Source organism: Cibotium barometz, chromosome 58 (assembly GCF_041138505.1).
Source record: "Cibotium barometz isolate CiBa-2024 chromosome 58, ASM4113850v1, whole genome shotgun sequence".
NCBI classification, from domain to species: Eukaryota; Viridiplantae; Streptophyta; class Polypodiopsida; order Cyatheales; family Cibotiaceae; genus Cibotium; species Cibotium barometz.
Genome location: NC_141103.1, coordinates 39,350,096 through 39,375,106, shown reverse-complemented (window position 1 = coordinate 39,375,106; position 25,011 = coordinate 39,350,096). Strand labels below are relative to the sequence as shown.

The 25,011-nt window shown below is 44.3% G+C and overlaps 1 protein-coding gene across 1 annotated transcript in view; it reads right to left on the bottom strand.

Annotated features, from left to right (window-relative positions):
• The window catches only part of LOC147606266 (hexokinase-1 protein), a 50,238-nt gene extending 25,546 nt beyond the window's left edge, over positions 1 to 24,692 (bottom strand). Inside the window, exon 1 of the mRNA XM_086792853.1 lies at positions 24,545 to 24,692. Within this exon, the coding sequence (XP_086648979.1) occupies positions 24,545 to 24,640 (96 nt within the window). The 5' untranslated portion in view covers positions 24,641 to 24,692. The remainder of the gene's footprint in view (positions 1 to 24,544) is intronic.
• Positions 24,693 to 25,011: the final 319 nt, after the last annotated feature.

The window sequence follows — 25,011 nt, the reverse complement described above, 5'->3', positions numbered from 1 at the left end:
CCACTTTCTTCATTTCTCATACCTACTATGGATGTCAATGAATTAAGTGTGTTTGAAAGCAAAGAATTAAAGAAGATACTTGACTTGTTTCAAGATGTATTTCCTAAGGAACTGCCATCGGGATTACCACCCGAAAGGACAGTAGATCATCGTATTGACCTGGTCCCTCTGGTGCTCACCCTGTTAGTATTCCACCTTACAGGATGAGCCAAGCTAAGGAAGATGAGTTGGCCAAACAACTCGAAGATTATTTGAGGATGGGCCAAATCCGTCCAAGTAAATCACCTTGGGGTGCACCTGTGTTGCTTAGAAGAAAGAAGGACAACACCTCGAGAATGTATATAGATTGCAAGAGATTGAACAAGCTGACAATTAAGAACCGTTATCCTCTCCCTCGATCAGATGACCTGATTGACCGGTTAGCCAGAGCAAAGTATTTCACAAAGATAGATTTGCGTACTGGCTATCACCAGATACGTATTCATGAAGGGCATATCAAAAGAACTGCCTTTCGGACTAGGTATGGCCATTATGAGTTTCTCGTATTACCTTTTGGGTTAACCAATGCTCCAGTCACTTTCCAGCAAATGATGAACGATCTTTTCGTGAACATTTGGAAAAACTTGTGGTTGTGTTCCTGGATGATATTTTGATATATAGTCGTACTCTTGAGGATCACGTTAGACACCTCACGATTGTCTTAACTATTTTAAGACAAAATCGACTGTATGCTAAATTAAGTAAATGTGAGTTTTTAATGACAGACATCATTTACTTGGGACACAAGATCACTAGAGATGGATTGAGCATTGACTATGACTGAGTTCAGAAGGTTTTGCCCTCGCCTATACCGCAGACAGTGAAACAACTTCATTCTTTTCTCGGTTTTGTTGTTTTTCTTCGAAAATCTGTGCGGGAGTACTCTCAGCTCACACTACCGATGACCGACTTGTTGAAAGGTCGTGGACGTACGTCAAATCAGCCAATCACTTAGAATAACGATCTGGATATGGCCTTCAGACTTTTGAAAGATAAAGTCAAGGAAGCACCTATCTTAACCATTACCCAATCCTAGTCGGCCTTATGTTCTTGAAATTGATGCCAGTAAGTATGCAATTAGGGCTGCTCTATTTCAAGATGGTAGACCTCTTGCTTTCGAAAGTAAAAAGCTAGACGACACTCAATTTCATTGGCCAATCCTTCAGAAGGAACTTTATGCTGTGATTCACGCTCTCAAGGTTTAGAGACATTATTTATATGGCTCCAAGTTTGTGGTATTGACTGATCATCAGTCAATCAAGTATGTGTGTGATGCAGATGATTTGAGAGGAAGGAAAGCTCGATGGACTGAATTAATGCAAGATTTTGATTTTGAGATTCATTATAGAAAAGGGTCCATGAATAGTGTCGCAGATGCGCTTATTCAAATTAGAGAGGTGAATACTTTATCATTCACTCAGATTTCTACTGACTTATTTCAGTCATTCAGAGGGCTTTGCAGGACTGATAGTTATTTTGGTCCATTTTGGCAGAAGACCCAGGACGGAAGCTCACTGATTGACCAAGACCCAATGACTGAGTAGCCTACCATTCAGGCTGCATGAGGTCAGTGGATGATTCAGAATGGTTTACTATTCCATAATGACAAAATTTGTGTACCACAGACCCCAGACATTAGATCCAAGATTCTTAAGGAGTGTCACTACAACGCCCCTTCTGTTGGACACCCTGGGGTACACAGGACATTATCATTAGTGAAACACACTTTTTATTGGCCAAAGATAAAAGGGTACGTAGAAGATTATGTTCTCAAGTGTCAAGTTTATCAAGTAAATAAAGTTGAACGCTTTAGACAGGTTGGGATGTTGCATCCTTTGCAAATCCCAGGTAATAAATGGGAAAGTATTTCCATGGATTTTATTACCGGATTGCCAAGAACAAGTCAAGGCCACGATTCTATTTGGATTGTGGTAGATCGCTTGACAAAAATGGCTAGATTTTTACCGACACGGAAGACCATTACAGCTACGCAATTAGCACAGCAGTTTATCGAGCAATTGTTTAGGCTGTACGGGTTACCACAGGACATAGTCAGTGATAGGGACTCTAAGTTTACCAGTGATTTTTGGAGACTTGTTTTTGAGAAGTTGAAAACAACTTTGAATTTGAGTTCCTCAGATCATCCTCAATCTGATGGCCAGACTGAAAGAGTGAATCAGATTTTGGAGGATATGCTTCGAGCATATGTATCCAAAAGACAGAGTTCATGGGAGGATTATTTTCCTATGTTAGAATTTGCATATAATAGTACTATGCATACGAGTACAGGTTTCAGTCCTTTCATGCTTATGTATGGTTTTCAACCTAGATCACCTGTTACAGTGGGATTCTCAGGACTTCAGCATGATGCAGCACATAATTTTTTGCAAGATATGCAAGAAATGTTACAAGTTGCGAAGGAATCTATTAGAAGTGCTCAAGAGAGATAGATTTTATTCTAATAGACAGGCTGTATTAGGTGGTAAGCTACCCGGCACAAGATCAATGCGATGATCTTCCGGTCGTACAAGTGGTAACTCATCATCAAAACAATCATTGTGCTCTTGCAAAAATTTCAGCCTATCATTACTAAGAGTGTTTACATGTACATTATTTTCCTCAACATGATCTCTCTTAATTTGTACATGAGATACAAGGGGAATAGTATCACCCTCTTCACCAGCATCAATTACATGTTCTCGGCCTTTATGCATGAAGGTGATCATGTTGGTCTTGTAAGCCTTGCACGGATCAATACGTGTATGTCAAGGCTTTCCAAGCAATACATCACAGCCATTCAAAGGCGCCACAAGAAAATCCTCATGATCCACATAGTGAAACCGATCCCGTCAAGTGGGAAAGACTCCGTTGGACACCCACACGCTTAATAGCACAACTTTAAAACCACAAATTTGAAATGGACAACTTTAAAACAACTTGAATTTAAATGAGCAGAAATGGAAAAATGGACACCAGCACTGGGGCCGGAACGGGCCGACCCCCCCCTCAATATATGATATATTTATTGGGAGTATTTAATGAATACAATGCTCCATGGGTTCTGAGAACCAGATAATGTCCATGTACATATGAAGACAATACCAAACAAGTAGGCTCGGATTTCGATGATGAATACTCGAAGCAGTACGACCACTGGTGTGGTCCAATCGCTACGGTCCTGTGCTTTCACTGGACTCCGCGGAGAGCACCACACTGGTGTTCCGAGACCACGCACAGACAGGCGCTCTCGTACTAACGCCTGGCTCTCCCGATCTCAGCACCTTTGGACCGAGGTTCGCCCATATAGCTTGGACAACCCGGCACCGAACGGGTGTAGGCCGAGCGGGGCGAATCTTTTACCAGATTTAAACATATAATACTTTACTCAAATCTGAAAATCACTTACTTGAATATGGTTGATATGAAACCATTACTTGTAGTATGATGAAGTCTTCCAAGTGATGAAGAAGCAGTAGCCTCGTGGTGAACCACCAAGACAAAAGTCACCGCAAAAGATCACAGCCACCTGCTGTGAAAGAAGGAGAGGCTTGTGTAGTTGCCAACCGAAGATAGCCTCCCACTGTAAGCTCAGCCGCCTGAGAGAGAAAAGAAAGGGCAGTTTGCTGGTGAAAACACGCAGCCTGCAAGACCAGGGGATTCGCCTGTAGAGGGCAGCGTATGCTGTATGGAGATGGCCGCCTGCAGCAATGCTTATGTGTGAAGCGCACCACAAGTCAACGCTAGCCGCCTGTAGAAGTGGAGGCGCAGCCAACAGTAGAGGAAAATCAGAGATGCGCCTGAAGTGGGGCAGCCGCCTGTGAGGAAGGGCAACAGGCTGAAGTGTGTGCAGTCGGCTGGGAGGGTATAGGAGCCGCCAGCAGTCAGGTGTAATCGCCTGAATGAGCAGCAGCCTGTAGGAGATGGCGTAGTGGAAGCAGCAGCCTGCAAGTATACTCAGCCACCTGTAGAGAGGACAGAAGCAGCCGTACGCAGCCTGTATGGGGGAAGCAGCAGCGTAGAGATGAACGACGGTTGATGGAAATTCCACGCCAGAAGGAAAACGATGATTTTTTTTACGCTTGATGGAGAGCCATATTAAATAAAAAAAATGAAGTGAAGATAACCTTAGAGATTCTACGCATGCATGTGGGGGTCTAGTGGGGGTAGGTGACCATGCCCACCCCCACACTCACTTAAAAGTGAGGCTCCCCACCTTGGCCCCAAAGTGGGTGCCCAAAGGGGGTGCCCACTTTTAAATAAGTGTGGACCCCTAACCTTATAAATCAAAGGGTTAGAATTTAATAACATTAAACAACATGTACTATATACTTACCACCTGTTCACATGCACTGAAACTCGTCAGAATACAGAGCACACTTCACGACTCACTGGCAGGCGTCCCCGCTCAGTAAGTAACACGTCAGACAGGCAAACACACGAATACATGTCATGCGAAAACAGTTTCAAACATGCAAATCATGTGTGCATGTGCAAATAGTAACATGGACATATCTCCCGTTCATGGAACATGTACAAAATATCTGTCGGCACAAAACTGGCACGACATAAAAACATAAAATCTTGGTCTTCCTATGGAGTGACAGTCCCATAGGTAAGACACAATTCCAGGCACGAGTTTCCCTAGGTGTGACAGTCCCATAGGTAAAACACGGCACGAATACTGGCTCTTCCATGGCGTGACAGTCCCATGGATCGAACACAGTCCAGGTCATACACGGGTGGCACTAATCTGGCTCCCGTCCATACGACACCATCCTGCTAACACACGGGTGGCACCAGTCTGGCTCCCGTCCATGTCAGCAAAATACTGGCCTCTTCACACGAGACACCGGCCTGGCCTCAAGTGAACGAGACGCAAAAACTAGGAATGGACCAAATGGTCGGCCAATTGGTGACATCCCCCCGGGCTTCTAAAGAGTTGACCTCAACTTAAAAGCCTCAAGATATGCCTGCAACAATTGCGGATAATCTGCAAAGTAATCTTCATTTACCCATTTGGCATCAATAGGCAAATAATTCTTAAACTTCACAAGGTATCTCCTGGAAAGCTTTCCTGCAGGTAGCTTTCGCTCCTTGTGAAAAACAATCTGTTCTGGCTGGAGGATCTCCTCAAGCTCTTCAATCTCTGGCGGATCTTCTGTGACAGGCTCATCAGGATCTGGCCCCACATATTTCCGAAATAGACTCACATGAAAAGCATTGTGAATCTTCCAATGACTAGGTAAAGCAAGCCTGTAGGACACTTCATTGATCTTGTGAATCACCTTGAAGGGTCCATAATAGCGAGGAGAAAGCTTAGGATATGATCCTTCTCGTCCTGGCCTCTTCCGAAGCCTAGCCTTCTCAAATTTCAGCAATACCCAATCACCTTCTTTGACTTCCATGTCCCTTCTATGCTTGTCAGCAGCCTTTTTAAGCTTATCCTGAGATCTTGCAATGGCTGTCCGCACCTGACCAAAGGCAACATCCAAGTCACGAACATATTCATCAGCTGCAAAAATCTCATCCTTGGTACGAAGGATGGGTGGCAAGACCACTCTGCCATAAATAATCTCAAACGGAGCCTTTCCTGTGGAAGCATGGATTGTATTGTTGTAGGCAAACTCAACAAGTGGAAGATACTTCTCCCATGCACTCTTTTGATCTGCCACATAACACTTCAATAAATCCAACACAGCTGAATTTGCAAATTCACTTTGGCCATCCGTTTAGGGATGATAAGCTGATGAAAACTCAAGCTTAGTACCCATATTATCAAACAAAGCCCTCCAAAATAGGCTTGTAGTCCTGGGATCTCTATCCCCAACAATGGATTTAGGCATACCATGATGCTTAAAAATATTAGCAAGAAAAAGCTTTACCATATGATCAGCTTTGATGGTTTTCTTGACGGGCAAGAAGTGAGCTTGCTTGCTAAACCTGTCCACAATAGTCCAAATAGCATCATTCCCATGCTGGGATCTAGGCAAATCCATAATAAAATCCATCGTGATACTTTCCCAAGGTTGCGAGGGAATAGGCAATGGCTGAAGCAAACCTGGAGGCTTTTGCCTGTCAAATTTCACCTTTTGGCAAGTAATACATGCACGCACATAAGCCTCAATGTCTTTACGCATGCTCGGCCAAAAGAAGTACCTTTCAATCATGCGAGTAGTAGGCATAATACCTCTATGACCAGCATAAGGTGGAGCGTGACATTCGTCCATAACCTTTGGACGCAAATCCTTCACCACACATAGGCAATTATCCTTCATGAGATAACCCTCGTTGATAACATAAGAGGCATGTGAATGACCAGCCATCAAATCAGTCCATACATGGCAAAAATCAGCATCCAAATGATACAAATCTCTCATAGCAGATAGATCTCCATGAGAGGCCACTGAGACTGCAGCAATATAAGGCCTCCTAGATAGTGCATCGGCCACGACATTTTTCTTTCCTGGAGTATGCACAATCTGAAAATGAAACATGGAAAGAAAATTTGCCATTCTCATTTGCTTCTCTGAAAGCTTGGTTTGAGATAGAAAGTATCTCAAGCTTTGATGATCTGTCTTGACTACAAATTCAGCCCCAAGAAGGTAGTGTTTCCAAATCTTTAAGGCGTGAATTACAGCCAAGAGCTCTTTCTCATAGATATCCATATGAAGCTCAGCATCATGCAAACGACGGCTCTCGTATGCAACTGCATGCCCTTCTTGATTTAGGACAGCTCCTATGCAATCACCACAAGCATCACATTCAACCACGAATGACTTGTGCAAGTCAGGAACAATCAATACTGGACCACATATGATCGCATGCTTGAGCTGCAAGAAAGCATCCTGTTCCTTTGAAGTCCATTTGAAAACAGTTTTCTTCTTCGTGAGATCATGTAGAGGAGTGGCAATCATGGCGAAATGCCTTATGAAACGCCTATAGTACGAACATAATCCCAGAAAACTACGTACTTGATGTACGTTTTGCAATTCGGGCCAATTCCGAATGGTCTCTATCTTTGCAGGATCCATTGTAACTCCATCCTTGGATACAATATGTCCTAGATAATGAATCTCTGAAAGGAAAAACTCACTTTTCTTGGCATTGACGAAAAGTTTATGTTTCCGCAACTCTTCGAACACTGTGACCAAATGAGTTCTGTGTTTCTGTTCATTCTTGGAGAAAACCAAGATATCATTAAAGAAGACTCCTGTAAACTTGCGATGGGATCGGAATATCCTATCCATCATACGATTAAAAGTAGCAGGAGCATTGGTGAGACCAAAAGGCATTACCAAGAATTCATATAATCCGAAGGCTGTCTTGAATGCAGTCTTATGGACATCTTGTGGCACCACGCGTATCTGGTGATAACCACTCTTCAAATCAAGTCTGCTAAAGCAAGCTGAGCCATCAAGCTTATCCAGGATATCATCAATACGTGGAATAGGAAATCTGTTCTTGATGGTAAGCTTGTTCAAAGCTCTATAGTCTACACACATACGGAATGATCCGTCCTTCTTTTGAACAAGAAGCACAGGAGAGCAGTAAGGTGAGGAACTGGGCTGAACCAAACCTTTCTCTAAAAGCTCGTTTACCTGCTTCATAATTTCTTCTTGTTGTGCAGCACTCACTCGGTATGCGGGTTTGTTAGGTGGAGAACTACCTGGCACAAGATCTATGCGGTGATCTTCGGGCCTTTGGGGAGGTAATTCACCTGGCAACGAGTCAGCAAAACAGTCTTTGAATGCATTGAGAAAATTCAGCCTATCATTAGACATAGCATCCACATTTTGATGATTTGGCACAAGACTATCACGCACAAAAACCAAGTACGCTGAAAGACTCTTTTTCATTGCTTTATTAATTTGGATGTGTGATACAAGTGGGATGGAATCCCCTTCTTTGCCAGCATCAATAAAATGCATGCGGCTTTTATGCATAAAAGAAATCATATTAGACTTGTAGTCTTTGCGGGGCTCAAGTCTATGATGCCACGGCTTGCCCAACAATACATCACATCCATTCAGTGGAGCAACTAGGAAATGCTCATTATCAAGGTAGCCCTGTATATGGATACGCAACTTCCCAATCAAAGGGGTAACCTGCACCTCTTTACCAATAAATGCAGCTTCAGCTTCAATCTGAGGTCCCATGTTTTCAACCTCAATACCCAATGCAGCTGCCATTTGCATAGAGATGAAATTGTCAGTTGCACAGTCATCAAACATGAAGAGTGCGGGCTGATCCTTGATTTGCCCCCAAGCCTTGCAAACCATTCTCTCTTTAGCATCATGACCTGTATTACCTTGCACATCAGGAACTGCATGAACATTTGCTTTGGTGTGCTTGTCCTCGTGCTTTGGTTTACGATCTGGGCATTGTCGGAACATGTGGTCTTTGCTACCACAAGAAAAGCATTTTCCATCCTTAGCATATTGCTCTCTTTGCTCCGGGGTTAAGCCGAATTTGTTCTTTCTTGGGCCCTGTTCTTTATTTTCAGCTTTACCACCCTTGTAGGACTCCCGGAAGTTCTTTTTAGGTGGCTGTCCACCCTTTTGCTGATTTGGGACAGCCTTGTCCTTCGCCTTGGAACCTCCTTGATCCTGCTTGATCTTGAGCACCAATTGCTCCGTAGCAAGAGCAGAAGCTGTGAGTTGTTGCAACGTATGTTTTGGGTGCAATTCAATACCCGATCTATAAGCAGGTTGCAATCCAGAACGAAACTTCCTCTTTCTTTCATCCTCTAAGATTAGCATGAAGGGAGTCACTTCTAGCAACACTTTCCAAAATTTGTTCACATACTGTTGCACACTCTCATTATCTTTTTGTTCCAGCCTATCCCATTTTTGAGTGAGAGTTTGCTCTGCATTGGGTGGCAAGAACTGAGCATAAAATCTATCTTTGAATTCCTTCCAAGTAGAGATGGGATCCTTGGTGATCTTTTCGGTGATCCACCAATGGGCAGCAGTGCCTTTCAGAAACATGCTAGCATGGCGCACCTTCGACTTTTCTGTAAAGTCTTCATCGCTAAAAGCAATGTCGAACTGTGCCACAAAAGCTAACACCTTAGAGGCATCATGTTCACCATGAAAGACATCAAATTTGACAGATTTATCACCTGCTTTGAACTCCTTGAGCTTCCTGGCATGAGGCTCATGGTCCTCTCTTTTTCTTTTCCCCTTATCCAACGGGGTAGCCCTGTCTGCATGGGCTCCATGGGCCGTCAAAGAAGCTTCATGGGGCACGGTGGCATGTGCTCCACGAACTCGAAGCTCAGATGCATGTGACTTACCTGCATATGGGATAGTCTCTCCATGAGACAACTCAGAAGGCAAAATTTTTCTGGAAGCAGACCTGTCACCATGAGATACATTTCTTGCATGCATGTGACTTTCGTGCCCTCCATGAGCACTGGCATACAAAAATCTGTCAGGCTTAGTGCCTTGGGGAGAAGATGCATGACGAGAGGTGACAGTCACCTCTTCCTTTTGCATAAAAGATTTTAGCCTCTGGGATGCGGGATCTCCATGCTTCAAACGAGGTGGATTTCTGAAAATCAGCTCCCCGTCATCCCCCTCTTTGATATCACCTTTGCGAAGGAGATAGGCAAGTGCCAACTCCCTTGGTTTCTTGCCCACTTCACGAGCCATTGATTCAAAGGTTACATCAACCATAGCATCTGCCTTCCTGGCTTCAATAGCACTTTGTAGATGAGGATCTTCATGCAAAAACTTCAATTCTTGCTCTTGAGCCTGCAAAAGTTTTCTCATATGTTCCATTTCAGCTTTCATAGCATCAAGGTCTTGTTCAAGCATAACTGTCTTTCCTGGAGACAGTTGACCTTTGGATTCACTATCAAGAACCCTTTCAAGGGGCTTGTGCCTACCACGCAGGGCATCAGACCCACGAGAAGCACTAGATGGACCCCTCGAGTTTGGCACTTCCAAAGGGTTGCCTTGGCTGTCCATTGTGTTCAAAGTTTGCTAGAAGCGGGATGTCCAGTACACAGGTTCGTTTCCCCACTAGGAAGAGGGAAACAACCGTGCTCTGATACCAATGAAACCGATCCCGTCAAGTGGGAAAGACTCCGTTGGACACCCACACGCTTAATAGCACAACTTTAAAACCACAAATTTGAAATGGACAACTTTAAAACAACTTGAATTTAAATGAGCAGAAATGGAAAAATGGACACCAGCACTGGGGCCGGAACGGGCCGACCCCCCCCTCAATATATGATATATTTATTGGGAGTATTTAATGAATACAATGCTCCATGGGTTCTGAGAACCAGATAATGTCCATGTACATATGAAGACAATACCAAACAAGTAGGCTCGGATTTCGATGATGAATACTCGAAGCAGTACGACCACTGGTGTGGTCCAATCGCTACGGTCCTATGCTTTCACTGGACTCCGCGGAGAGCACCACACTGGTGTTCCGAGACCACGCACAGACAGGCGCTCTCGTACTAACGCCTGGCTCTCCCGATCTCAGCACCTTTGGACCGAGGTTCGCCCATATAGCTTGGACAACCCGGCACCGAACGGGTGTAGGCCGAGCGGGGCGAATCTTTTACCAGATTTAAACATATAATACTTTACTCAAATCTGAAAATCACTTACTTGAATATGGTTGATATGAAACCATTACTTGTAGTATGATGAAGTCTTCCAAGTGATGAAGAAGCAGTAGCCTCGTGGTGAACCACCAAGACAAAAGTCACCGCAAAAGATCACAGCCACCTGCTGTGAAAGAAGGAGAGGCTTGTGTAGTTGCCAACCGAAGATAGCCTCCCACTGTAAGCTCAGCCGCCTGAGAGAGAAAAGAAAGGGCAGTTTGCTGGTGAAAACATGCAGCCTGCAAGACCAGGGGATTCGCCTGTAGAGGGCAGCGTATGCTGTATGGAGATGGCCGCCTGCAGCAATGCTTATGTGTGAAGCGCACCACAAGTCAACGCTAGCCGCCTGTAGAAGTGGAGGCGCAGCCAACAGTAGAGGAAAATCAGAGATGCGCCTGAAGTGGGGCAGCCGCCTGTGAGGAAGGGCAACAGGCTGAAGTGTGTGCAGTCGGCTGGGAGGGTATAGGAGCCGCCAGCAGTCAGGTGTAATCGCCTGAATGAGCAGCAGCCTGTAGGAGATGGCGTAGTGGAAGCAGCAGCCTGCAAGTATACTCAGCCACCTGTAGAGAGGACAGAAGCAGCCGTACGCAGCCTGTATGGGGGAAGCAGCAGCGTAGAGATGAACGCCGGTTGATGGAAATTCCACGCCAGAAGGAAAACGATGATTTTTTTTACGCTTGATGGAGAGCCATATTAAATAAAAAAAATGAAGTGAAGATAACCTTAGAGATTCTACGCATGCATGTGGGGGTCTAGTGGGGGTAGGTGACCATGCCCACCCCCACACTCACTTAAAAGTGAGGCTCCCCACCTTGGCCCCAAAGTGGGTGCCCAAAGGGGGTGCCCACTTTTAAATAAGTGTGGACCCCTAACCTTATAAATCAAAGGGTTAGAATTTAATAACATTAAACAACATGTACTATATACTTACCACCTGTTCACATGCACTGAAACTCGTCAGAATACAGAGCACACTTCACGACTCACTGGCAGGCGTCCCCGCTCAGTAAGTAACACGTCAGACAGGCAAACACACGAATACATGTCATGCGAAAACAGTTTCAAACATGCAAATCATGTGTGCATGTGCAAATAGTAACATGGACATATCTCCCGTTCATGGAACATGTACAAAATATCTGTCGGCACAAAACTGGCACGACATAAAAACATAAAATCTTGGTCTTCCTATGGAGTGACAGTCCCATAGGTAAGACACAATTCCAGGCACGAGTTTCCCTAGGTGTGACAGTCCCATAGGTAAAACACGGCACGAATACTGGCTCTTCCATGGCGTGACAGTCCCATGGATCGAACACAGTCCAGGTCATACACGGGTGGCACTAATCTGGCTCCCGTCCATACGACACCATCCTGCTAACACACGGGTGGCACCAGTCTGGCTCCCGTCCATGTCAGCAAAATACTGGCCTCTTCACACGAGACACCGGCCTGGCCTCAAGTGAACGAGACGCAAAAACTAGGAATGGACCAAATGGTCGGCCAATTGGTGACACATAGCCTTGAATGTGAATGCGCAACTTGCCAAAAATAGGCATGACCTGCACTTCTCTACCAACAAAGGCAACCCTGCTTCAATTTGAGGACCCATGTCCTCCACTTCAATACCCAAAGCAGCTGCCATCTGTGTGGATATGAAATTTTCAGATGCACAATCATCAAACATGAACAAAGCGGGCTGATCTTTGAGCTGTCCCCAAGCTTTACATACAATCCTATCTTTGCTATCATGTGAAGTGTTGCCCTGTACATCCGGAACCATATGCACATTAGGCTTTGATGCATTTGCATTATCACGCTTCTTCTTGTTTGGGCATGCCTTTGCAATATGCTCGGTGCTACCACAAGTAAAGCATTTCCCCTCACTCATATATTGCTTTTTCTGTTCCGGAGTGAGACCATAGTCTCTCGATTTGAAGGGACGCTTCTTGGTAGTGTTATTTTGAGTCTTTGGACCATTTTTATCTTGGTTTTGGTCCTTTATAAGTGGCTGTCCATCATTTTGCAGGTTTTGGACAGCCCTCTCTTTGCCTTGAAATGAGGGTTTAGCCTTATTGGATCGACTCAATTTGAGTTCCAATTGTTCGGTGGTGGTGGCGGCTGCGATTAATTGGTGTAAGGTATGACCAGGATACATTTGTAGTCCCGCTTTGTACACGAGTTGCAATCCCGATTGAAACCTTCTCTTCCTTTCCGCCTCGGTGACATGCATAAATGGAGACACCACCAAGAGCACTTTCGAAAACTTTTGTACATATGCATTTACCAATTCCCCCTCATCTGGCTTTACCCAATCCCACTTCATTGTTATCTCATTCAATGCATTGGAAGGCAAGAATTGAGCATAGAACCTCTCCTTGAACTCTTCCCGTGATCTAACAGGATTCGGTGAGAGCTTCTCCGTAAGCCACCAATGGGCAACAGTGCCTTTCATGAACATGCTTACATGCCGGATCATGGATTTCTGAGTGAAATCCTCATCACTGAAAGCAATATCAAACTAGGCAATAAAAGCAAGTGCCTTTGATGCATCATATTCTCCATGATATGTGTCAAACTTCACAGATTTGTCTCCGGCTTTGAAGTCACGAGACTCTGATGCATGTGTGTGCATCTCAACATGTTTTCCCCAATGTTTGTCCATTGGGATAGCCCCTGTGTGACTAGCATCATTTTTGGACCAAAAGGTGATGCATAAGGCATAGATACATGTGCCCTGTAAGCATGAGGCATGGCTGACCCCTCAACATGCATTGATAAATTTTCAGCCATAACTTCTCCCTCACGAGCACACTCGAAGGCATGAGTGGCATGAGAGATACGCGGAATACCTGCACCAACAGAAAATTGCAACCCATGTTGCATGTGTTGTGCATGCACATTTTCAGCTGGCAATGGCATTTGACATACATTTTGACCACTGCCATAAACATTGTATCCTTCACGGGCTACATAAGTTATTCCTGCATGGCTTGAAGTCACTGATTGTTCCTCTCCCATAGCATGGAGATTCATCCTCTTAGACATAAGTTCTTGTTCGGGCACTTGTGGGGATTCCAAGACATGTGGGATGGTTGCCTTTTCTACATAGGCATCCTCGGTACGAGCCAAGTATGCACGTGCTGCATCCCTCGGTTGCATGTGCAACTCTTGAGCAATCATTGCCATTGCATGATCCATATAAGATTCAGCTTTCTTGGCCTTCAAACGGTCATGTACCAATGGATCCTCGCGGCGGTAGAGATTTAATTCTTCTTGTTGTGCATGGAGAAGAGCCTGCATACGAGTAAGTTCAGCCCCTCAAGACTATGGACTCTTCTTCCTGCATCTTCTCTTTGCCACGGGACGGCTGTCCCACATATTCATGTTCCCTATTGTATACCACATGAGTTTGCTCATCCTGTAACGCATTGGAAGTATGCATTTCATTGTCCCTGCCTCTTGTGTTAGCATCTCCAACATTCATTGTATGGCTGTCCATAATGTTCCAAGTGTAAAGATAGCTAGCGTTCACGGTGATCGTCTCTCGAGATAGAAGTGAAAGAGAACCGTATGCTCTGATACCAATGTAACTTGGTTGAGCACAATGCTAATCATTACACTTAAATACACTAAGATTTGATGGACACTTGCTCAAATACAAGAAGTAAATTGCTGAATTAACAAGAGACACACAATGAGCCTGAACGGCCGACCCCTCCCTCAAATAAAGTATATTGATCTTGGGAGAATCAAGTTCACAATGGAAGTCCTTGGAGTGTTGAGATCTTTGATTTGTCGCCTTTCTTCGCGACAAAAGTCTTCAAGAGGATGAAGGGAACCTTGGGAAAGCTTCCCCTATGGTTCAACTTGAGAAAGGAGAGCTGAAATAAGGTTTTTCAGCAAAAAGACCAGAAATTACAGCAATAAAGAGAGCTGTTTTGCTGAATTTCAGTTATTGGGAGTGAGTATGAGAGTGATTAGCACTTTTTGGAAACACTCTTGGAAGCTTGGAAAACACCCTAGCAAGTTGGGTATGGCTATGGAGAGCTTGGAAATGGAGAGAAATGGTGAAAAAACAGAGTTTTCAGCCTCCAAAAATCTTCATGAAGAGAAAACACGAATTTTCTCTTAATAAGTAAGTGAATTGGGGTCCAATCAAGTGCAGGGACATGGGGAGATGCCCATTTATGAGTAAAAGGGGAGGATCAGGTCCTGGACATTGAGTCTTGTCCACCTCGGGACTTCAGTGAGTGTGAACTTGGAAGCGGTCATAATTTATAAGCGACTTTTGGGCGCCCAAACTTTAATGAAGTGGGAACGCACTCACTTATAAATATTGGCTAGGTCCTAAGGGCTATTTGAGCCTAGATTGGGTAATACTTACCACCTGTTCACGTGCCACACAACCATGTCAACAAACAGTTTCACACGCACGGTTCACGGGCGGGCGTCCCCTAGCCCGGAACTACACATAGGTCATGCAGGCATGAAAACAGCATGCAATTTCATTTGCAGGCAAGCACATAAAGATGCTATGCAATGCAGCATTGGTATGGACAATCCCCGTTCATGAGACTATACCAAAATAGACGTGCTCCAGGCAAGTACACGAGGTACCAGACCCAAAGAAACACCAATCCACCAAGCATTTCCGGGCTTGTACACGGAGGCACAAGTCCCAACGGAAAGCCAAGTCTACAGTATCACATGAGTGGCATCAATCCCCGGCATAAACAACTGCCATGGACACCAGTCCAATGTACATACATGATAAGAAAGCACGGGTGGACTGGACCAATTGGGTGGCCAAATGGTGACACCTGTCAGTCACAAACAGGTGTGCACATACATGTCCACAAAGTGCCGAGGCATCCCCGGTCCATGGAGAACACAAGCAGTAATCTTAGGCATTGTCCATGCAAACAAAACGAGTCATCCAAATATAAATCAAAGTCATACACACACGAGTACAACTAGTCTGGAAGAAACACCTTGTATCAGGTAAAATGTCCAGGGCTCGTGATCCTTTCGGAATCTTCCCAGAACATAAATATAGAAAATCTCCAAGATAGCCAGTCCCAAGAAATCACATCATGTCAGGCTCCATGAGCCATACATGTGCACCATGTCAAGCCCCACAAGTCACACACGTACTATCATGTCAGGCTCCATGAGCCATACATGTATACTAGCATGTGCTGCTCCATAAGCCATACAGACACACCATGTCAGGCTCCACCAGCCATACATGTATGTCATGTCAAGCTCCATATGCCACACATGAACAGTAAAAAAAAGAAGCTGTGAGGAATTTTGTGACAGGTGCTGACGCGGTCACTCCAATGTGCACTTGGCATTGTTTGAATCCAGCATGATGCATGATGGTCAGTGCGAATCTCAATTTCACGGCCATAGAGAAAATGTTTCCAATGTTTTAAGGCCTAAATAACTGTGAGGAGTTCCCAATCGTAGACTGAGTAATTCTTTTCCGCAAGCAGTAACTTACGAGACATGTAAGCTACTCGATGGCCATTCTATTGTAACACACCTCCAATTGTGATGTTACTCGCATCGATAATCACTTGGAACCATAGTTGTCAGGTATGATACCGTACAGTTCATACAATACGATACCGTACGGAAAAATACGGTACGATATTAAAAAAATTCTTATCGTACGATAAAATACGGTGTTTTAAAAAAATAGTTATAAACTTAGGTATTTCCAAGTCCAGATATGGAGTATTTTAGAAAGGATGGAAGCATCATAGTACAGAGGAAGCTCAAACAACCATAGATAAGGGAAAAAAACACCATTACCTCCCAAAATATATATATATATATTTTTTGAAAAAAAAACCCAAAAAAAAAGATTCTGAAAAATACCATACTAGTACGTACAATATCGTACTGTACAGTATTCCGTATGATAAGCCGTCGTATGCCATACAAAAACAACCCTGCTTGGAACAACTCGTCCCACGAGGCAAGCGCTAGACAAGGTGCTTCTAACATAGCCACCTTGAGGTTCTTGAATGACTGCAGATCGGTGAGATTCGCCGAGAGGTCAAAAAACTTGTCTATGTGGGTGGAATATGCCTGGCATATACCCACAAAAGATTTGATGTCATAGGCATTCTGTGGTACTTCCCAATTGACAATCTCGGCCACCTTGGCCGGATCAAGTCAGGTGCCCTCGGCACTGATAATGTATCCAAGGTAGTGAACCTCCAAATAAAATTCCAACTTCTTCTCATTGACGTAGAGCTCGTTGCTTTCCAACAACTTCAGATCATGTGGATGCTATGACTAATGATAGGCTGAATTTTCTTCATGCATTCAACGACTGTTTTGCTGATGCATTACCAGGTGAATTACCTCCCCAAAGGCCCGAAGATCATCGCGTAGATCTCGTGCCAGGCAATTCTCCACCTAACAAACCCGCATACCGAGTGAGTGCTGCACAACAAGAAGAGATCATGAAGCAGGTAAATGAGCTTTTAGAGAAAGGTTTGGTTCAGCCCAGTTCCTCACCTTATTGCTCTCCTGTGCTTCTTGTTCAAAAAAAGGACGGATCATTCCGCATGTGTGTGGACTATAGAGCCTTAAACAAGCTTATCATCAAGAACAGATTCCCAATTCCGCGTATTGATGACATTTTGGATAAGCTTGATGGTTCGGCTTGTTTTAGCAGACTTGATTTGAAGAGTGGTTATCACCAGATACGAGTGGTGCCACAAGATGTCCATAAAACTGCATTCAGGACAGCCTTTGGACTATATGAATTTTTGGTAATGCCTTTTGGTCTCACCAATGCTCCTGCCACATTTAATCGTATGATGGATAGGATATTTCGACCCCATCGCAAATTCACAAGAGTATTCTTTGATGATATCTTGGTTTTCTCCAAGAATGAGCAAGAACACAGAACTCATTTGGTCACAGTGTTCGAAGAGTTGCGGAAGCATAAACTTTTCATTAATGCCAAGAAAAGTGAGTTCTTTCTTTCAGAGATTCATTATTTGGGACACATTGTATCCAAGGATGGAGTTACAATGGATCCTGCAAAGATAGAGACCATTCGGAACTGGCCCGAATTGCAAAACGTACATCAAGTACGTAGTTTTCTGGGATTATGTTCGTACTATAGGCGTTTCATAAGGCATTTTGCTATGATAGCCACCCCTTTACATGATCTCACAAAGAAGAAAACCACTTTCAAATGGACTTCAAAAGAACAGGATGCTTTCTTCAGCTCAAGCAGGCTATCATATGTGGTCCAATATTGATTGTTCCTGACTTGCATAAGTCATTCGTAGTTGAATGTGATGCTTGTGGTGATTGTATAGGAGCTGTCCTAAATCAAGAAGGGCATGCAGTTGCATACGAGAGCCGTCATTTGCATGATGCTGAGCTTCATATGGATATCTATGAGAAAGAGCTCTTGGCTGTAATTCATGCTGAGAAAGAGCTCTTGGCTGTAATTCATGTCTTAAAGATATGGAAACATTATCTTCTTGGGGCTGAATTTGTAGTCAAGACAGATCATCAAAGCTTGAGATACTTTCTATCTCAAACAAAGCTTTCAGAGAAGCAGATGAGAATGGCAAACTTTCTTTCCATGTTTCATTTTCAGATTGTGCATACTCCAGGAAAGAAAAATGTGGTGGCCGATGCATTATCCAGGAGGCCTCATGTAGCTGCAGTCTCAGTGGCCTCTCATGGCGACTTATCTGCTGTGAGAGATTTGTATCATTTGGATGCTGATTTTTGCCATATATGGACTGATTTGATGGCTGGTCATTCACATGCCTCTTATGTTATCAACGAGGGTTATCTTATGAAGGATAATTGCCTATGTGTGGTGAAGGATTTGCGTCCAAAGGTTATGGACGAATGTCACGCTCCACGTTATCCTGGTCATAGAGGTATCATGCCTACTACACGCATGATTCAGAGATATTTCTTTTGGCCAAGCATGTGTAAAGACATTGAGGCTTATGTGCGTGCATGTATTACTTGCCAAAAGGTGAAATTTGACAGGCAAAAACCTCCAGGTTTGCTTCAGCCATTGCCTATTCTCTCGCAACCTTGGGAAAGTATTACTATAGATTTTATTATGGACTTGCCTAGATCCCAACATGGGAATGATGCTATTTGGACCATTGTGGACAGGTTTAGCAAGCAAAGCTCATTTCTTGCCCGTCAAGAAAACCATTAAAGCTGATCATATGGTAAAGCTTTTTCTTGCTAATATTTTCAAGTATCATGGTATGCCTAACTACAAGCCTCTTTTGGAGGGCTTTATTTGATAATATGGGTATTAAACTTGAGTTTTCATCAGCTTATCATCCCCAAACGGATGGCCAAAGTGAAGCTGCAAATTCAGCTGTGTTGGATTTGTTGAAATGTTATGTGGCAGAACAAAAGACTGCATGGGAGAAGTATCTTCCACTTGTTGAGTTTGCCTGCAACAATACAATCCATGCCTCCACGGGAAAGGCTCCGTTTGAGATTATTTATGGCAGAGTGGTATTGCCACCCATCCTTCGTACAAAGGATGAGATTTTTGCAGCTGATGAATATGTTCGTGATTTGGATGTAGCCTTTGGTCAGGTGCGGACAGCCATTGCAATGTCACAAGATAAGCATAAAATGGCTGCCGACAAGCACAGAAGGGACATGCAAGTCAAAGAAGGTGATTGGGTTTTGCTGAAATTTGAGAAGGCTATGCTTCGAAAGAGGCTAGGGCGAGAAGGATCATATCCTAAGCTTTCTCCTCGCTATTATGGACCCTTCAAGGTGATTCAGAAGATCAATGAAGTGTCCTACAGGCTTGCTTTACCTAGTCGCTGGAAGATTCACAATGCTTTTCATGTGAGTCTATTTCGGAAATATGTGGGGCCAGATCTTGACGAGCCTGTCACAGAAGATCCGCCAGAGATTGATGAGCTTGAGGAGATCCTCCAGCCAGAACAGATTGTTTTTCACAAGGAGCGAAAGCTGGGAAGCTTTCCAGGAGATACCTTGTGAAGTTTAAAAATTATTTGCCTATTGATGCAAAATGGGTAAATGAGGACTATTTTGTTGACTACCCACAGTTGTTGCACGCATATCTTAAGGCTTTTCAGTTGAGGACAACTCTTTAGAAGCCCGGGGAGATGTCACCAATTGGCCGACCATTTGGTCCATCTCTAGTTTTTGTGTCTTGTTCACTTGAGGCCAGGCCGGTGTCTCATGTGAAGAGGCCAATATTTTTGCTTGACATGGACGGGAGCCAGATTGGTGCCACCCGTGTGTTAGCAGGAAGGTGTCGTATGGACGGGAGCCAAACTGGTGCCACCCGTGTATGACCTGGACTGTGTTCTATCCATGGGATTGTCACGCCATGGAAGAGCCAGTATTCGTGCTGTGTCTTGCCTATGGGATTGTCACTCCATAGGAAGGCTCGTACCTGGAACTGTGTCTTACCTATGGGACTGTCACTCCATAGGAAGACCAGGATTAATGTTTTACGTCGTGCCATTTTTGTGCCGACAGATATTTTGTCCTTGTTCCATGAATGGGAGATATGTCCATGATACTATTTGCACATGCACTCATGTTTTGCATGTTTTAAACTGTTTTCGCATGACTTGTATTTTTGTGTTTGCGTGTTTGTCGTGTTACTTACTGAGCGGGGACGCCTAGGCGTGAAGTTTGCTCTGTCTTCTGACAAGTTTTGTTGCGTGTGAACAGGTGGTAAGTGTATTGCACATGTTGGTTAAATAGTTTATTCTCTAACCTTTCATTTTATAAGGTTATATGTTCACATTCACTTAAAAGTGGGCACCCACTTAGGGGCCAAGGTGGGGAGCCACACTTCACTTGTGTGTGTGTGGGGGTGGGTGCATGGTCACCTACCCATCCCACCATGGAACTGGCCGCCCACATGCAAACGTGGGGAGCCAGCCAAATCAAATGGTTTTACTCCACTCCAATACCTTAAAAAAAAGATGGCGACCACAAAAGAAAACACACGATCGAGCGCCTCCAACCCTTCAGGCTGCGCCACCTCCCTCGGTCCAGCAGGTTGCGCATTTTCATCAGCAGGCTGCCCTTTTTCCTCTCCAACCGGCGGCTGCCTCCCCCTGCACAGCGGCTGCTCTTCCTCCCATACAGGCGACTGTACTTGCTGCAGGCGGCTGCGCCTGTTTCCCAGCAAGCTGCCCGATCCTCTGCAGGCGGCCAAAACAGGCTGCAACCAGGTGTTCCTGTTTCTCTTCCCGTACCGGCGGCTGCCTCCTTTGCACAATGGCCGCTGCCCCTCCTCCCATATAGAATTCTGCGCTGTTTCTTTTGGCAGGCGACTGTGTATCCTCTTCAGCAAAACTGCGCCTCTGTTCTCAGGTGGCTGCACATCAAGTTGCGCCTATCTACTGCAGGCGCCTACACCACCTCCTCCTCCTTTTTGCAGCCAGACGACTTAGTGTGTACATCTACAACCAGACGACTTAGTGTGTACATCTACAGCCAGGCGACTGTGTGTGTGCATCTACGGTCAGGGGACCATACAAGTTGCACTGCTTTCCACAGCAAGCGGCTGAGAGTTCATCTCCAGCAGCTGTGTTTCTACAACCAAGCGGCCGGCGGCTATACCTTTTCCCAGGCAACTACCCCTCATGCTGTCGCACCTTGGTGTTCCACTCATGGTTGCACACAGACAGACACATCCGGGTATTGGTTTTCCATTTACAAGTAAGTGAATTTTCAGATTTAATTAAAGTACTTTGTGATAAATGTGATAAGGGATTCTCTCCACGGCAACACCCGTTCGGTGCCGGGTAGTCCAAGCTCTTGGAGAACCACGGTCCAAAGGTGCTGAGATCAGGAGAGCCAGGCGTTAGTACGAGAGCGCTTGTTTGTGCGTGGTCTTGGAACACCAGTGGGGCGCTCTCCGCGGAATCCAGTGAAGGCACAGGACCGTAGAGACTGGACCACGCTAGTGGTCGTTCTACTTTGAATATCTACTTCGAGCCTTTTGTTTGGTACTGTATTCATTTGTACATGGACATCATCTGGTTCTTTGAACCCATGGAGCATTGTATTTGTTAAATACTCCCAATAAATATATCATATATTGACGGGGAGGTCGGCCCGTTCCGGCCCCAGTGCTGGTGTCCACCTATCTCATTCCATTTCATTTCAATTTCAAGTTGTTATTAAGTTGTCCATTTCAAATTGTGATATTAAGTTGTGCTATTACGCGTGTGGGTGTCCAACGGAGTCTATTCCCACTTGACGGGATCGGTTTCAACTTGAATTTCAGTTGTATTACTTCTTTCTTGTACATAATACACAACAATAGTTTAGGACTTGTGTGTGGTGTATGTGTGATTCCTCCACACGCTTCTTCCTATCTCTGGAAAAACCTAGCACATAGGCACAAGTGTTCTACACTACAAGGATATTTGGCTTAGCAAAGGAAATCCTTAATTCAATTGGATGATGACTCTCACAGTTCACTAAAAGAAAAACTAAGTATACTCTAAGTTTGCAAAATTGATGCATTTGCTATTTGTTTTAAGTGGTTTTGAACACCCAACCCTTGTAGAGCAATGCAAGAAGAAGAGTGGATTTTTTCTTGGATTTGTTTATGAATTGTCCAAGGTTTACAGACTCTCTGATTGAATGATCGCTATTCCCTCCCAGGTGGTGCAATGGCTGGGTGCCTACGCTCATGGAGACACGTGGGTAGTGCAAAGACAACATCCATGGGATACACGGTGGGTAGTGTTGGAGGACTCTTGAACTTATGCTCCAGAGTCACGGAGGGTATTGTGGAGACATGGTCTACAAATCCCTTTGGTTGGTCTTTGGGAATGACACAAAGGTGGCAATGTCCCATGTGGAGCAAGGACATGTGGTGATGAACTAAAGGACAAGAGTCGTCATCACTTTCATGAGGTGTCTACACGTCCCCCCGCCTTGGGCATGGGTCAACTAGAGTTGGACGAATTAAAAGGAGCACTAGTAGGATCACCTGAGTGTTGAGCACGTGTAGCCAATCCATGCGGACTCACTTGTCATGAGTTCTTGGTGGCGAGGTAAGGCAACAATCTGTGTGGCTTGTGGATCTAGGCCAAGTCTGGCCACCTCATGCATTATGGAGGGTTGGGAGCAACATGGTGTCTCCCCCGCACAGAAGCAACGAAGCCAACTTGAGTTCATTAAACACAATATCTATGCTGTCAACAATCAATGTGGACTCACTTGTCATGAGTACTTGGTGGCAAGGTAAGGCAACAATCTGTGTGGCTTGTGAATCTAGGCCAAGTCTGACCACCTCATGCATTAGTAGAGGATTGGCAGCAACATCGTGTCTCCCCCGCATAGAAGCGATGCAGCCGGCTTGAGTTCATTAAACACAATATCTACGCTGTCAGAAATTGACCACAGACGAATTATACAGGCAGTAGCCATTGACACTATGTTGTTAGCCATTCTGACAAAGACCAGCAAGATTTAGGATCTAGTTTTCTACGATGGGCAAAATCCATGGGAAGTCAGGACCTGGAACAAGCCTATTCCAGGCTCAAACCTGACACCTGGTGAAACGCCAGGCGTTTGGGAGTCCAGTGTGGTGTTGGTGTAGCCTATAGCTGGGTGCTGGACAAAACCCTCCTTGAGTGGTGTTGGAGTAATCATTTATTGTGTTGAGTAATCTAAATTCCATAGTTGGTTTGAGTCATCCTCTTAATGCACAACCGGTAATGGTCATGCAGCCCTTATGTATGTTTCGTACCACAAAAGAAAAATTCCCCCATTGTCTCTCCGTCTCTCTAGTGTAAACATTTGTACTCATTCTTCAGTTTTGTATGTACACCGGTGGGAGAAATCACTACTTGAATCTCTCCACAAAATTATTCTAAGTAAAGTTTGCTTCTCCATCAGTCTCTCACTCTCTCACCCTGAAGTCCCCATATCACAACATCACCAAACAAATTGATGGAAACCTGTAGTACCTGGTCTTCTCCTCTATCCTACCACCTTGAAAAAGATTACCAAAAATAACCCAGCTTCAAGTTCACTATGTGACTGTCTTTCCTCCCTATATAAGGCTCACATTGGCCCTTGGTCATGCTTAGCCATGCTAACTAGCATTGGTAGCCCTTATCCACCTGCTGCCTGACACAACTCAAACAAGTCAAAACATGGGTAAATTTAATAAAGCAACAAGTGTTGGATCAATGCTATATTACAAATGAACTTTAGGGGATAGTGTTGGAAGTCACGAAGCCTGTACTTGTGAGGCCCCCTTTGTGAAGGAATGCAATTACAATGGTTAGTGGGGGCTAAGCAGTCTCTGCTGTTAACTACCCAGTCGTTACCACCGCAATTGCGAACTAGCATTCTTGTTAAGGCGGTTCTGCTAATCAAACAAAAATGCATCGGGCTATGTGTCTCCTAGCAGAACTCAAACAACACATTCTAGATTGAATCATTAGAGTAGGGAAAGGAGGAGGGATCCCTTCGTGGGTGGTCATCAGAGAAAGCCCTGATACAGGACAAGGCTTGCTAACCCGACCACCCCGAAAAAAGGACATCACTTTGCTGTCCTAAATGCATGTAATCAAGTATCCATGCAGCAAGCAAATCCAAATTTATTTTATCTTAGACAACCATGATATGTACCACAACAGTCATGGCATGCAAATAGAATAGCAAAATGTTATTTGCAACTTACCAGGATCAAAAGTGTCTCAAAGTTTTTAGCAAATGGGTGGGCTGTGTTTGGATTTGCAAGTAAAATTGTGACTAAAATTCTATCGAGTTTGCAGGTAAAAATAACGAGTCTCTCTTGGGAGTGAAGCTGTAAAATGTAGCAGAGAGAACCTGAACAAAGTCCTCTAGTCGGTCATTGCAGCGATGTGGTTTGGGCAGTTGCTCTGGCGGGACCACCTCGCCCGGACTGCTCTTCTCCTCTCGCATCTTCACAAAATATTTCTCACTTCTTTCAGAGGGTTTGAATAAATTTACAAAGAGATCTGCTTGGCTTGAAATAAAAATTTGTCAATAAATAATCTTTTAAATTTTTATTTTTATTTTTTTTAAAGATAAGCATAAGATTTCTCTCTCCAAAATTCCTCAAGAGAGGAAATGCTTCTAACTTCTAAGAGAGTGCCAGCACATTAAAACAAAAAATTACCTTCTCTTTGACTCACTAATAAATACCTTCTCTTGGACAAGTATAGATATCATCCTCTCAAAGTTTCCCACCTATCATTGGACTGCTTACAAAGGGCACGCAACTTTGGAACCATGATCCAAGGTAGCCAACTATTTTTGTTTGTATCCATCCA